The 16827-nt window shown below is 41.4% G+C and overlaps 1 protein-coding gene across 1 annotated transcript; it reads right to left on the bottom strand.

Moving 5' to 3' along the window:
• Nucleotides 1-415: 415 nt before the first annotated feature.
• LOC119908890 (GRB2-associated and regulator of MAPK protein-like) lies at nt 416-16670 on the bottom strand. Its single transcript, XM_038726809.1, has 7 exons — nt 16156-16670; nt 12206-12346; nt 7810-7940; nt 7465-7630; nt 5629-6479; nt 3810-3979; nt 416-2913 (listed from the first exon to the last, which is right to left on the bottom strand). The coding sequence occupies exons 1-7, from the start codon at nt 16265-16267 to the stop codon at nt 2313-2315; spliced, it is 2172 nt and encodes a 723-aa protein (XP_038582737.1). The 5' UTR covers nt 16268-16670; the 3' UTR covers nt 416-2312.
• Nucleotides 16671-16827: the final 157 nt, after the last annotated feature.

Raw genomic sequence — 16827 nt, 5'->3', positions numbered from 1 at the left:
ATAACTGATTGATCTGAGATGCTGTTTTATTTTATCATTTTCTTTCAATGCAATAACTTTGATACTGCATCCGGCCTTATCTGCAATAAACCTCACAACTTTCTGCCTGTGTGCTGTTACAACTCTAGCTTCCCACAACCACCAGGGAAAACAAAAGGATAACTTGATTTTCAGAGGTCATTAAGCTTCTATTTATTTTGTTTTCTCATATTTATTTATTCATTGCTCTTCTTACAGTGGCCTTGCAGTTACATGATCAGAGAGAGAGGATTTATGGAGCTTGTGAGATGTCATGAGAAACAGTTTTTAGGTCTTTAGGTTGGCCTATCAAATTTTGGTCATGTGGAATTTAAAGAGGATTACTTCAGACATTATGAGAGAACAGCAGCTTGTATGGCAACAAGAGAATCACAAGAAATAATGAACAAGTTTACTTTGACATTTAAATGACACATAACATAAAATGCATTTTCACAGTTATCTGGCTAATGATCTTGCTCCCGCAGTGTAGCTGATACTACAGTTCCTAGTTATATCACATCATTATCATCAGTACCTGTTTGAAAAAATTGTTTGTACCCCTATTAAAGCTGGATATACAGTATGTGTAGAATTCATAAAGCAGGCCCTGTTCAATTTTGACAGATGTAGAAAAACTTCAGTCCCTCCATCTGCTGATTTTTGAGTATTTCTGGCAAATATCTGGTCATTTTGTTTCTTTCAAAATTCAGTTTATTTGTATTTTTAGCCACAATAGATCAAATCTTTAACATACTTGTACTTTTTCTCATTTTGTTCCAATTCCAATTATATTTGGTCTAATTTGGAGGTATTTAAATGTAGAACTGCAACTAATGATTATTTTTATGATTGATTGAATTATATTTTCGATAAGTCATTCAATCTTATGGTCTATAAAATTTAGGAAGATAATGAAAAATGCCTGTCAAAATTTCCCTCAACTCACAGATATTGCTCTTAAATTATTCCTTTTTTATTATTTAATAACTGGACAGTTACAACTGTTGTAACTGTAACTGTATTAATATCTGATTCAATATTAGTAACACTAATTAATAAAACAGTTTATAACTATATCGTCTCCAATGGGGCTTTGGACCTTTGCTCAGAGTTTGACATTTCCATTGCGGTTTATTTACTGCACCTATTACTTGCATCAGTGTGTTCTTTGTCTAGTGGTGCGTAATGAAGACATAATAACAAAAAAAAAACAAATGTCTATGTGAACATATTACTTAGTGTATATCATTTATTATTATGCATGGCTAAATCAAGCCTATCTGAACAAAGGATCTGAGGTACATTTTGAGAACTCTATTTCTGAGGCAGTCAAGATTATATTATAGCATGGCAACACCTCTGTGTATCTGACGACAGACCGAAGGACATCTTGTGTTACCCTTAAAGGGAATGTTAATTAAAAAAATGGTCCCAAAGCACAAATGGCCCTGATACAGTAAATTCAGCGATAGTTAAATGAATCATTGATCAGTACCAGAAACTCAATAATTACTTCATTGGGTGCTAAGATTTCTGACTTTCAGATTTTCTGCATTTTGTTTTTTTTAATTTAGCTTTAAACAAACTAGCTCTTTCTTATCTACTAAGAAACTTGCACATTTATGCCAATTACAGTCCACTGAAGTTCAATAAGACAGGTGAAGACGGTTGTGCAAGAGACTCGGGTAGGGAACAGGTTCAGTGTTACATCTGTGTTGTTGCATGTCTTACTGGTCAACAATAGAGGTGGTCTCTTAACGATCCTTACATTACAATAAGGGGTGTTAAACCCTTACTGTGGTGTGAATAACACAATATGTAAAATCTGTTCATTTCTCAAAAAAAGATTTTTGTAAAATAAAGAAATGAAGGCATGTTTTCCCCCCATATTAGATTTTTTATGGTAGCACAGCATGAAGGCCACACAAATCCATGTTGTGTTTAACACTCTCAAAGCATGAAGATGTATTGTGGTTGACTATCTGCCCCGAAGACGAACTGAAACAGGGCACTTTCATCATGTAGCTCTCTGTCGTAGTCATTTGTTAGTAAGCTAGTCCCAGTCTGTGATTCAGACAGGAAATATGCAGTCAGTCAGTCAGACTCCTGGCATGAGAACCAGTCAATTGTCAGTTCTATAGGTTGACCACAGGATGGCGTGGTTTCCTTCAGCAAAGTCTTAGCTTCAGTCAGTGGGGCTCAGCAGCCAGTTGCTCACAGTGGAAGGCACATTTAGGATGGCTCAGTAGCCAACAGGCACATTATCAGGACAGTGTGTGTGTGTATGTGTGTTAGATCTTGGGCCTCCAGCCCTGAATGAACTGTGTGATCTTGGTAACATGGAGTCGGCTCAGGTGGAAGTCATGTGACAGGATGTCCTCAGTCAGCTGCACCAGGAGGCTGCCATCGATTCGCTCCCTCTGGAATACAGACACCGCCGCCTCTGATAGGCCAATGAACCGCAGGCAGGCCGACACTTCCTCCAATGACAGCACAGACAGATCAGCAGGAGGCCGCCAGGTGGGGTCAGGGGGCGGAGACAACGCTTCATTGACCCCTGTGGACGTCCCACCGCCCTCTGCACCTCGGGAGGAATCTGTCGTGGGATTGGCAGGGGGCTCAGGTGAGGGGCAAGGGGACTGGCGGTTGAAGGGGTTCAATGCCCCGAAGGGAGCAAATCGACTCTGTGGAGGTGGTGGCCTCAGTCGAGGTCCGGAGGAGGTGAAGGAATCTACCCACGGCTCTGCCCAGGTGGCCTGTGCTGGCTGAGGATTGGCTGTGTTGTCTGCAGGGATGACAGAGACTGGCTCAGGACTGGCAGGGTTCGGGGCAGGGCAGTCCGCCCAGGAGCACGGGTAACAGTAGAGGGAAGCATCCGGAGAGGGCGAACAGCTAGGACAGAGCAGGAGAAAGTCACATTAGCTTCTAATAGTAAAGTACTATATAGTTATTCCCATATCAACTAAGTTAGATTTTCAACAGTACTTATATTTCAATGTCGATCAGGTTCTAACTACATGCATTCAACCAAATTTAGCAAAGTTGATAAAACAATCTCACCACTTGGTCCCATAAGTAGCTGCTCTGGAGCTTTTAATCGTATCACATGGTCATCAGCAGAAGATTTGCCCAGTTTGCCCAGCTGAGGTTTCAAGTGTTAAAGTGCTTAGGAAAATATAAACTGCATTTACTGATGATCATGTAATATGATCGAATACTACAGAACAGCTGCTAAACAGTGTTTCCAAGGTCATGGAATTTTAGAGCGCAAATTTAGCAGTTTTATTTTAAAATATGTTTCATTGAGCAGCCAATACATGATATTCTCTACCTACATTTAATATTACAGTTCTAAATGTGGGGGTGAGGAAAGAAGTGAGTTTACTAGACATCTGTAGCCCACTCCTCATTTCTGCTTGAGACTAGAGGCTTGAGGCTACATCAGTCATAACACATCCCAATGTCCAACTGAACTGTTGGTGGTAGGGTTTTGTGGGTAATTTAGGTGGCAGGTGAATGTGTGGAATGAAAAAGATTATCTCTCTGACTCTGGATTGATTTTCATCCTTTTTTAAGTGTCCATCATGAGTCCAACAGTGTTATAAAAGTGTACTCTTTTAAGTGACGCTAACTCTTATGTGAGGGTGCTATATGTAGCTATTTGTAATTTTCAGAGTCATTGTGTCAGCCTCGATCACTAGTCATATTACATGAATTTTGATTTGTCCCTCTTGAAGAGCAAGAAGGATGAGGATTTTTTGAGTAATGCCAAAACATTCACACTGTACCTGTCCTGAAGTCCAGAAGAGTAGAAGGAGAGGTTGGGTCTCGGGGAAGTGGAGGTTTTGGGGAAGCGAGGTGGGACAGGAGGGCTGGGGACCGGACTGGAGATGGAGCCTCCTTTAGAGCAGCGAGGGGGAACCGGAGGGGCGATCAAGTAGCGACATTCCTCTCTCACCTACACACACACACACAGAAAAAAAAGTTAACTCTTAAAACTTGCCTTCTCAGAAGGCTTTATGGGAGGTGTATGTGTGTGTGTGTGTTTTGTGTGTGTGTGTGTGTGTGTGTGTGTGCTGGCCTGTCTCAACGTTCTGCTTGGTAAATGTCAAACTTGGTGACCTTTACACCTCAAACAAACTCCCTCACACAGTAGCAAGCTCTTACACACACACACACACAGTGTCTTGGCAGGCTAAATATCAGGGAATGAAGAATGCTGTGTGTGACAGGGTATAATCCAGCTGCATGGCAAACATCAACACCCACACTCCCTCTCTGTAGCGCTGCTAACTGCCATCACTTTGACAGAAAAAAAGGTAATTAAGCAAAACAAGTGTGATAATTTCCCCTTTACAAACACCGACATATGAACACTAACATTTGAGGACAACTTAATAACTCCGAAATAAAAACAGCTCAAGCATGTTTTCAACATGCCTTACTATTTTCTGGTTTAAAAACCATTTCCTGTTTGAGATGGTTACAGTATAAGAAAGTAGTAAGTACTGGTCATCTAATAGAGAAGTATGAAACAATGTGGATAGAGCATGTTTCCAGGTAATTATTAATTAATAGAAGAACAGTAGTTTGTTTACCACAAAAGTTATTTTCAAATAACTTAAATACTGATCATTCAAGTACTCTAAAGCTGATGATGCACGGAGCAACTTCTAGAGCAATGGTGCTGGGCAATGTTGCCGTCAATGGTAATGAGTAAAGATTACTACTGTAATCCCCTTCCCCCACCACTCTGCCACCTGCCCTGCCTCCCCGCTATCCATTCAAAACATAGTCAGACTTGCCACCAGCAAGATTGCCATGACCTTGAAAAAGGTGGTTTGAAATAACTGCATTAGTGATCAACAGAAAAATAATCAACAATTTAAAAAAACGGATTTGTCATTTAAGCCAGAGTTTGTGCTACTTTTCTCTGTTTTACATAGTTAAATTGAACATCTTTGGGACATCTTTGGGTTTTGAACTTTTGCTCTCTGGGAACCTTTTTTTTCATGATATTTAATCAGCACTGGGCCACCTGAACAAATGTGGGATGAGCTGGCACTAGCAGCTACTGCCAACATGGCTGATCAAGAGAAAAGTGTCTACTGAAACTAAAACTTTTTATCACTGAAACTCTAACAAAAAGGACTGCCCACCCTGTTCGTTTTCTGTTCTAATCATCAGAAATGATTAAATAGTCACTCTGTGGCCACCTTTTATCATGAAATCAATAATAATTTGGTCATTCTTAAGACCAAAGGCTCCATCAGTATTATACTTTTCTAACATGGGGCTGAACTGCCTCTGTACTATTTATTACATTATTGTATTCAGCACACATGTATCTGCATCCTTGCTGATGACAAATGTATTCATGTGCTGTGAGTGTTTGGGCTGTGAGTTTATGGCAGCCTTTCCAGGAAGTCTGTGTGTGTGTGTGTGTGTGTGTTTGATATGTGGTCACTGAGGTTTAAAAGCTGTAATGTATGAATAATTCATGGCAGGCTTTCTGACTTTTAACAACCGGATGCTGCTGTGGACAGATAAGAAAGATGAGAGACAGAGGGATAAATAGAAGGACAGGAGGCTAGGACTGAAACTCACAGCATCCGATTTTGGAGGTACAGGTGGCGGGGTAGACACTCTTGTCAACACGGTACCAAGAGAACCGTCTAATGAGGAAGACGAATGGAAGGAGATGAGGTTTGGCTCCTTCCCCAAGCCCTCTGCGCTCTGATTGGTCCATAGTTCCTCATAAGGAATTTCCTCACTGGTCCTCATTTCAGCCTCAGTCCACTCAGGAGTCACATACTCCCGCTCTTCACCTGGTCCCTCCCCGAGTTGCTCTCCAAGAGAGTCCCTGAAGCGCTGTGATAGGCTGTCCGAAACCCCACCCCCATACCCACACATGGAGAGGCGCTGCAGTGCCGGTGCCAAAGAGTCCTGACCCGACACACACATACGAGAGCGCCGCGGGCTCACACACTCCTCTGTCATACACTCCAGCTCTGGCCGGGTTTCTCTAACAGCACGAGAGTAGGCATCTGGGTCAAATGCGTGTCGCAACAGGAGGCTCTCTAACGCCGCCGTGTGGACAGAGGCCTCAGCCACATTGAACCGGGGCATGCACCGCAGCAGCAGGAAATGGGAGGGGGAGACTTCCTGTCGGCGGAGTACCATGCAGAGTACCACTGTCTTGCTGACGATGTTGAGCAGCTTGTAGCGGTGGCCCTCTCGGACCGCATGGCGGTCGTAAGGGTTTCGCGGTGGTCGTGAAGGCACGGACACATTGACGGGGAGGCGAACCCTCTCGATGATGCTGCGTACCGTGTGCTCCCCTCCCAGCATGCCTTGCTCCAGAGGGGAGCGTGTGCAAAAGCGTCCACGGCAGCCAAAGGGCAGGCTGACACTCTGATTGGTGCGATGGTTCATACAGACCAGGCAGGGTGTTTTACCTGAAGAGGAGACAGGAAGGTGGATCAGTCAGGGGTCAGAGTACCAGAACACAGAGGAAAGGTTCGGTCACAGTAGCATTCAGCCATGAAAAAGGACTTAATGTCACAGTTCCGATGTGGGTTATATTCACATATTGAGCAGAGTTTGTAGTTTGGTAGTGTGATGTACATGGTGAAAAAAAAAACGTGTCAGAGTCTCTGTAGGCCGCAGTCCAAAGCGACAAAGTCAGCTGTTTAGTGATGGTCTCTCTATTCTGGTGTTCTGGAAAGACCATTGCTAAACAGAGGAGGAGGGCTAAGACACCATTTATCCCCCAAGCTTACCCGGCTGTTATTTAATCTCTTTCCAGGGGGGTGAACAAACACTCATGTTTGGCCTCATGTGACAATGCCAATGACATGACTGCAACAACCACAACGACTGTCGTTAACAGCCAGGAGTACTAACAAACAAAGCCGTATCTGTCACATTGATGAAACCCTAATTGTGCTTTCAGACCAAACATGAATTTAATCCTCGCGACGCTTTCCTTGCGTGAGTACATTCACCAAGTGTTCACACACAACGGGAGAAGGCGATTGGAACCCGCGAAAATTCACTCGAGTTGGAAATTTTCAACTCACGCCGGCAGAGTCGCCGACACCACCTCCTTGCGTCGCCCGACAGGAAATCGCGGCTCTACGCGTCTTTGTATTGACTTTGTATGTAAACTCACCGCCCCGAATGCTCGCTTCGCTTTTGGTCTGAAAGCACAGTAAAGAGGTGAAATGGCTGGGATTTCCTACCAGTCCTTCAAGACTGAAGAAGAACATCTTCAAGTATCTTCAACCAAGTCCAGTTGCCTTTGATTTTAACCTTCCTTGAAAAACATACATCCATTTTAAAGGAGGAATAAACTTATCAACCCATACAGTATTGCCTATTATCTCACTGATTGCCCTTTCCTCATTCTCATGTGCAACTCAACAGTTTGGCCTTACTTACTTCTAGGAGTCTTTCCCAGTCGTCTCAAGAGCGCGCTCAGTCCTGTCTTTTCCTTAGAGGGCGTGGCACAGAGAAGCTCCGCCTTCCCCATGAGTGACAGCTCATCTCCAGCCTGCAGAGTGAAGCTGTAGGGCTCACTGTCCTCACTGAACTCCCCAGAAACCACCTGCGTTATACAAATGTATGGATATGTGGACATGATATAGCATGACAGAAACACTGAGCATTATATTCTGATGTTATTAAAAAACAAAAAATGCAATGTAGTGTACAAAAACACCATATAAAGTAATTATATAGCAGATGCGGTAAAGAAGCATATGTGCGTCTGTACGGAACACAAACCTTCACGCTAAACGTTATCATCTCCATGACAAACACCCGGTCAGGGAAGACTCCAGCAACTTCCTCAACACTGGAAAAATATTGGACCGGATCCCTGACGTCTCTGTCTTCATCCAACAACTTGAACTTCCCTACAGAGAGGATGAAGGCAGGACAGGAGAGAGAGAAGACAGTAGAAGTTTAAGACGTGAGATACAAGATAGAGGGAGGAGGAGGAAGTCAGTTGGAAAAAGGAAGTGAGGGAAAACACAAAAGAAGAATAAGGTGGAGGGAAGATGAAGTTAAGGGAGGTGAGGTGTTTGACAAGGAAAGCGGAGGAAAGAGATGAGTGGAGGACAACAAGAAGGAAGGAAAGTGGGGGAAGCAAGAAGGGGAAAAGTTGTTTTTGTCCTGTCTTTCTTTTTGATGACTCCCTTCAGTCTTTCTGCAAACACACACACACACACACACACACCGCAGTAGACACTGTTTCGACGATAAGAATACAAAGACACCTCCATGACCTATGACCTGGCACCAGCTCCCGGCCAATCAACAGCAGACGGGGTTGTCAGGGCAACCAATAAAGGACCCCCATTCTCACGCAGAGCAGAGACACATCACCATGGAGACACTCACACTCGCACACACACACACACACACACACACTCTCTCTCTCTCTTTCACCCTTTCTTTCCCTTGCTCATCCCCTCCTCCGTCTGTAAATCTTCAACACTCGTGCGCTCCAGTGTTCCAGCAACTGTTTTGTGAACTGCAAATATTTTTAGTTTGTGCCACTTTTTCATGTTGTAAAGACCCCTCCCAGGAATGTAGGCCCCAAATCTGCCTTGTTAAAATCACATTATCTTTTTTCTTATTTACCAGTTAATCGGATTGCATTTAACTACTATAACCCTCGAAGGTGCCTCCTTCTTCTCACAGAGTCAAAGTGTTGGTGTGTGTGAAGGGAAAGGGAGATGAGAAAAGTTTTTTTTGTCTGGGAGGTAGAGCAGAATACCAAACTCCACCATCTCCTCGCCAGCACCTCCCGTCTCTTCTGTCCACCTCTTTCACCCCCCCAATTCAAACAGAGCCCCCAGGATAAGGAGCTTCAACACACCAGACAATACCAGCAAGTGCTATTTCTCAACACAACCCACCCATTCCCTTCATAAAAACAGATTTAATACAGATTACCACTATATACACCATTTATATAGCCTATCAAACAAAACTCCAGCGCCATCCTGGCAACTCCAGTATTATGTAGCTATAAGTGAGACTCCAAATGTTACCAAGAGAACTGAGATGTAACAACATATTGCCCTGTGAGAAAATGTTGTTCAGAGAAATAAAAAAGGAGTCACTCTGAGGCTTTTAAATCCCTACACACATGGCTTTGGCAGCTAGCTCCACATTACAAGGGTAGCTGTGGCGCCACTTGCTACCTTGAAACTCGTTCATTCAGCTTTTCTGTCGTCTACCCTTCAGTTATCCTTGCCTCTCACTGATGGACAGGGGAGGATACAGACAAAGAGAGAGAGGATAAGAAGGAGGGAGCATCCTGTTGTCCATCCCCAGGGGGAAACCTATATTGCTCTCCTCCTAAGCTTATTTAGACTTCCTGTATGAAGTCATCACACAGACATTAGCTCATCACTGGCGATGGCCTCCGATTCCATAACATCTCACCTGTCATATTTAAAGAGACGCAAAGGTAGTCCTACAAGTATGCATACATTAAAATTGGCTTTGTTGGCTGGCCAGAATGCATCGTTAAACTGAGAAGGATGTCAGGTTGATGTAATGCTGCAGGGTCCAGCAAAACAATGCCCACAGCTATGCAACTTCATGCATTTTTCCAGAAAAATTCCAATCTGAAAGCACCCTATGGCAGCTCTTACAAGTCTGTTACTAAGACCTATTAAAAAGAACTATTTCGGTTCTTTCTCCACAGTTACTTCCTTCTAAAGAAGTTCCTGCCATGAATATTACTAATTGGCTAAACATAAGAATACAAGCCTTTTTCAAAAAAGGGAAACTAGTTGAAGAAATATAAAGCAGCAGATGTTTGTGTCAGACTATAGTTAGAAGCAGCCATGTGGGAAATTGGGGCGTGAAACCACTCAAACACCAAGACAACTAATCACATTTTCGGACAAGCCAGAAATCTATCTGATCAGACGGCCAGATCGTTGACCATTCAAACAGTTGACCAATCTGGCAGATTTTTGGATTCTATAATTAGTTGGGGTTTACCCATTTGGGGTGAAACTGGGCTTAATGCATACAGTGTATACCTGGAGATTTAGAGTTTGAGACAATGGAATAAAAAACTGCAACTGAAATTGTTATATTATTTATAATATTTCACTTATATTTTTCTTATACTAATGTGACTTGATTGTAAGTAAATATAATCCACAATATCTGCAGTTTTCCGATCCCCTACTCCCAATGTGCTTATTCTTGGCACTTCTTGTGGTGTGGTGGAAACATATTGTTCAAGGAACTTTTGAAGTTCCAGAACTTTTTATTACTTCTAGTCCCTGGATCATTGGTTGCAAAGGGGAATTAAAGGGGCACTCCACCAATTTTTCACATGAAGTTGAGTTTACTCCTCTCAAGAGAACTAGTCAGCTATTTAATGTATTTTGTGGCTCTGGAGGGAGCATTCCAAAATTAGACAAAATAACCCTGATGCTAATTAACAGCAGTTAATTATGGGAAATGTAGGATCTAGTGTTTAGGTAAGCCTGACCCATACTAGACACAAAAAATCATAGCCTGTCACAGCTTCTGCTTCTATTCAAACAAGTGTAATACTAAATCACTGGAATAACTCTTTGATTGGTTACAATAGCACACCCCACTGTTACGTTAAAACAGGGTTAGTAAACAACAGAAAGCAGCATGGAGGCCAGCAACAATGTTATTATGGTGGTTGCTGTGTATATAAAGGTGTAGCCGCGGTGTTTGTGGTTAACAGCATCGTGCCAGGCAGGTGACCGGTGTGTTTATGGTGTTTGTGTGCTATAAAAGATGTCACAGTGTGGATATAAAGTCACAGCTGACAGACTGTTAGCCAAGCATGCTAATAATACATAAACATCCAGATTAGATGCTTATGGACATCCGCATAAGGAAACAGATGAAAGAGTCGCACTGGTAAAGGCGAGAAAAAAAGAACACACACACACACATATAGTCGGTCATATGCTTCCGATATGATGCAGCACCCACCCACCCACATGTTCTTTCATTCTTCTGAAGAAAGAGCCTGAGAGGAGGCAGTAGTGTGAGGTGACATCAGCACTCCCATCAGTGAAGGAAACGGTGAAGAGGAGTCATTAGGATCCAGTTACACAGTGAATAATGTGACTGGTCGGACAGTTTGAACAATGGGATTGTGGCGATTGAGCTCCGGTGAGGTCATAATGACTAGACTCATTCAGCAGGAAGAAGACAGGTCAATGGACAGGAGGAGTCAGGGAAGGTCACGTCTACAGTTTCACCCAAAAGCACAGTTTTCACAAGTTCACAATTTTTACAAGACAATGTAAAAATGTCAATTTAAAATTCTGTCTGCACTGACTGGCTCAAGATAAAGTAAAAATATTCTTAATATAATACCTGGCATACATGCCTTTTGGGAGCAACCAACCACGAAGGTCACACAAACATGGAAAAAACATGCAATCTCTACAAAGAAAGGTTCCAACTCAACCCTAGTGGGGTTTGAACCCACAAGCCTGCAATATATAATGCAAAAAAACATTTCACCATTTGAATTACAGCTTAAATAACAGATTGTGACAGGGACGATTATGTAAAACTCATTCACGTTTATCATAAAGAAATGTTTTTTGATTCTGGCAGTTTAGTCTGGGTCCGTGTTATGTCATACTTGAAAGGTCTAAGCTTTTGAATGTTATCTGCCAAGTTCACGATGAATCACCAGATAAACAAAACAATGACAGAGACTGTTCCACTTCTATTGTAAATATGTGTTGCAGGGCTAAGACAAATTCTTATCAGCTTGTTCCCGTGGAAATAAAGAACTTTAACTTACTGTATTTCAGCTTTGGAATTTATCTTAAATGTCAATGTAGATTTTGAAGGACACATCAGACAATATTTCTTGCCACTATCAGTTTATCAGTCTAATGTTACTGTCTTTTGTATGTGTTTGTTTGCCTACCCTCAAAGAAACATTTTCCCTCCAACAAAAATTGAGCAAGTGGAAAATGTTGACCTTGTGAGAAAAAAAATATTTTTTTCCCTCCCAGAGGAAATAGACATTTTTGTGGAAAATTTTATATTTTTAGAGTGAGGACAAGATTTTGGCTGACTATTAACACATTTTTGTGCAGTCTAATGTAGAAATTTGTGTGTGTGTGTGTGTGTGTACGCTCACCCTGGTATTGCAGAGGGATATCTATCTTGGGTCCAATGACGTAGTGTCCCTCCTCTAAGCTGTGGGCAGTCACTGTGGTCCACTGACGACAGGAGTGTAACAGCACCACATCCTCCTCCGACAGACCCTCCACACATTCACCTGGAACACACACACATTATCACACAAATCAATGCACAGAAATTTATTAGGAATAAACAAATAGTCTAACGGCCTGAGGGCCGATGAATCAAAAAGTTTTTAATTTCTAAGGTCACACAAAGTAGCTCGCACTCCACACAAACATGCATTCAGGATTCTGTGTCCATAATTACCACCATCAGTGACAGTTCCCCTTACATGCTCATCAGGACCCCGCTATGCAACTGGCAACCCACTATTACACAGCCCACATACATACGCACACACAGCTCTCCAGCTTTCACTAGAGCCATCATGTCGCACTACAGCATCGATTTCTGCTGATAGCACAGTGGTACAATTCAATCCCATCACACACACACACACTCACAGACTCATACAGATCACATGGATTTTGTTCTCTTTTGCTGATGGATAACTGTTACTACCAAGCCTTTAAATCTAACAATCACGTTGATGGATGGGTTGAATACAAAATCAGGACAGATGACGAAAGATTGTAAATAGAAATGCAAAGGGCATCTGAAAAGACGATTATCAGCAGAAGAGTTTGCTTTCTTTTGGGCTTTTGACTGATGGTCATACTAAATTTTAATATCTGTATGTCTCAGGTTCCTCTGGCCAGAGAACTTGTCAATGGTTTTGCTGCATGCTGAAAGGTCAGTTCACCCAAATCACAAAAAGACACATTATTTCCCTTTTTTCATTGTGGTTATCAAGACATTGATATGTGCTCAAAGCAAAAATTGTACACAACAGCAATACCATTGTCCATACACACTTGTCTCCATGGCAAACACCCAAGATATTATCTGCTCTGACAACAAGCTTAGACAATAAATTGGGTGTTTGCAATGGAGACGTGCTATTGTTTGACAAACAGTGACAAACACCTGTACACTGAAACCTGTGAGGTGCAATATGTGAAGTATCTTGAGTAATTAAGAATATGTAAGTGGCAATACCATACAATAAAAATAGAAAGGTTGTTCCACCTTCAATGGCACAAACAACTATTATCAGCTAAATGTACTTTAAACATCTAAAGTATTACTTATGCAGTATGTCTCTGTTCAAAGTGGTATAGTATAACATACTGTATACATTATGTATTATGTAATATAATATATGTTATAATATTGTAATGTGGCTGTTAGATTAAGAATCTATAACAATGCATCATAATTTATAACTGCTCATATGTTTTGTATGTTAAATCTTAATCTGCAAAGTAAATAGTAACATAGCTGTCAAATACAGCAAAGTAAAAAGTACAATATTTCCCTCTGAAATTGCGGCATAGAAGTAGGCCTATAAAATAGCATAAAATGGGAATACTCAAGTAGAGTACAAGTACCAAATATGAGTAAATTAACTAGTAACTTTTTTCGCCACTGGTTACAACCCCAACTAATTCCATTTGGATCACATGAGAAAAATGTTGTTTTCATGTGATTTGGGTTAACTGATACTTAATGTAGGTGGAGAAATGCCTTTGTGTAGCCTAGTGTATTTTACATCACACTGAATTACAGTCTACACTTTTACATACCACTGAACAACAGTTTCATACAGATAGAACACTGTTGTTGTTGTTGTTATTGTTAATAAGAAATGGAAGGGAAAAGGCTTGCACAAAATGCTGACATCCCGTCCTGTTGTAAATAACTAACCACCATCTGGGGTGTCAACTACAGTGCAGTTAACAAACACCTACGCGTGCTCTCTCTCTTTCGCACACTCGTGCTGTCAAAAGTAAGGTGCGTAATTTTCGGGGAACACAACACTGCTCGGGTGCGCGCTTTTGTCCACGAAGGACGGTTTTCCTCCTCGTTGCTGCTCGTTAGTATTCACCACATTCACCGACAGATTACAGCATTTACATATGAAAAGAATTGAGCAGCACTTCAGCAGCACAACAGACACTTTGTGGCTTTCCGGGCCTCGCTGGACTGGAACAACTTTGGCCATGACACACATCGACCGTTCCCAAAGTAAAGACACCAAATCTGGTGAAGCAGAGCGGCATGTTGGCGGCAAAACATGAAACAAACAAAAAGAAAAACTGAACACTAAATGTTACATAATGACTCCCTTATGCAAGTCAGTGGGTTGGTGTGAACTAGAAAAGTCAGAGTCCGAGAAATAAATGCTGCAGCTGCATCAAGGTAGCCACGTTGAACAAAATAATAACGGAAATGATGTTTGTTTCAAAATAAGAGTACCAAATGAGCCCAGGGAACTGGGCCAGTCAGTGAAACAAAAACACGAATGGTCTAATCCAAATTTGTCATACTCTAAATGGAGTTGTATTTTGACAGCACAGCCCATTTTAAAGAAAAGTCATTTGACTAATGTATGCCCTGTAAAGCATATGTGTCATTTACACTGGGGACGCTGGGGACATGTCCCCATCACTTTTTGAAATGGCTGATTTTGTCCCCACCACTTTTTGAAAGCATTTGTTAAAATGAAAAAAAAATAGCTTACACCAAAAGATTTTAACTAACAAATAAAAATACTTTAAGAAAGGTTTATTTGCATAATAAGAATAAATGCAATATAATTTAAATATAGAAGAAACAAATGTGCACTAACTAACTTAACTAACTTAAGTTCAAAAAAACAAAAAAAACACAAGCATCTGGTTACTGCATTACATTCTGTTGTATTTTTATTTATGAATTGTCACCTGCCAGCCAATTTTTTTGTTTCCCTTTATATAAATACAGACATTTCCACCATAAATCGGACAATAAAACAAGTGACAATAGCAAAGCACATCCAGGAAGGTGTTTTCTGCTGTCTGTCACTTATGGGAAGTGTTCACCCAGAGCCAGGAATTGTTGAATTAATAGCATATATATAAATTATAGCATATGACATATAATTCTAAGTCGCTTTGGATAAAAGTGTTAGCTAAATGAAGAAATGTAATGTAATGTAACAAACCCTAGTTAGTGTAATGCTGCCATAAACTTGGTAGTTACTGATTTAAAATTAATTTCAGGAGGTGGGTAACAGAAAAGCAGTACCAAGGTACACCCTGTTATGCAGTTCCAGATCTTAATTAGGAAACATTATAATAACATAGGATATAAATTAATTATGCAAATTATCTTCATCAACATGAGAAGAAATAAGATATTCTAAAACAAAACTCATCATACAGTAAATAACATTTATTTGTCTAAATACCTATTGAGTGGCTGGTAAAATTTGAACATTCACTAACCGTTTGGCCCGTGATCAAAAAGGTTCCTTCAATTATCGCCATTAAAGTATGTATAAAATTTCTGTTTTGCTAATATATGCTGTGTGGCCAAGATTATGCAAGGTTAACCTCTAAGCCACTGATATGCGATTACATATATTTATTTTATTATTTAAAAAATGTTAATTATTCTCCTAAAACAATTTTCTCCGTGAAAAGATTGACAAAGTTAAGCATTTATTTTGAAAACTTTAACCGGAAGTGAAGCCTTTTCCTGCACATTTTGACACCGTTAAAGTACTCCACAGATTCTTAAGTAAATTGCTTCACTTGTTCTTACATCCCAGCGTCATTATTCTCATAAAACCCTTTCGAAACACACTTTCGTCGATGAATGTTTAAAGGTTTTCTCTTTTTACAACTGGAAAACCATATTTATCGTTATTTATCATCGTTACTGTCATGGTTATCTTAACTCTGGTGACATGAGAGCACGGAGGAGCGTGAGAGTTAGCTAACAGTTGTCAAAAGAATACAAAACGTTTTTTAACAGTCGTGCTGGAGGTCGAGGCACCCGATAACGATCGTGTCTTACCGGGGGCCAGGCGGACCAGAGTGGGCAGACGGAACTTGCTGACCACCGCGTCCAACGGCAGCGCCAACGGGCTCCAAGAGATCTCCGACAGGCTCGCCGACAACTTCTCCATCCTCCCGGGTCATCACGGTACCGGAGATAATGGTGATGGTGATGGTGAAGATAATGATGGTGGTGGTGTTGGTGGTAACGATGAAGAGGAGGAGGATGAGGGTGATGGTGGTGGTATAATGTCAAAGAGTTTCGCCATGTTTGAATGTTGGAAATAGGCAGCGCAGTCACAGTGGGTGCGCACGAGCGGTGGGAGGGAGCGCGAGCCCTCTCTCTGTCATTATTCAGTGGTTGTCCACCCCCACACGTCCACGAGAACAAAATAGCAAACTCAGGCAAGCTTTGATTTTTATCACTATGTAGATATCAAGCATAAATGTCAAGGCGCCTCCTATTAATCTTTTCGCGCGTATTGTTGATAAGCTGCCCTGTCTCTTTATGTTTTCCCCATCAATTATTGCAACACTTTGTCCACACAGCTTAATCTGAGCAGGTGTGTAGGTGGTAAGCGAGAGACGCAGGGACCTTTTCTGGCCTGTTGTGGGCTAATTTTTAAGATCCCACATTTCAAGAAGCCCATACAGAGATGGTATGCAGCATGTGAATTTGAGCCTAGCAGGG

This window comes from Micropterus salmoides, unplaced genomic scaffold, assembly GCF_014851395.1.
Source record: "Micropterus salmoides isolate LMB-PRFRI ecotype aquatic unplaced genomic scaffold, ASM1485139v1 Ms_hic_scaffold_18, whole genome shotgun sequence".
In the NCBI taxonomy this organism is placed as follows: Eukaryota; Metazoa; Chordata; class Actinopteri; order Centrarchiformes; family Centrarchidae; genus Micropterus; species Micropterus salmoides.
This window is presented reverse-complemented; position numbering and strand designations above follow the sequence as displayed.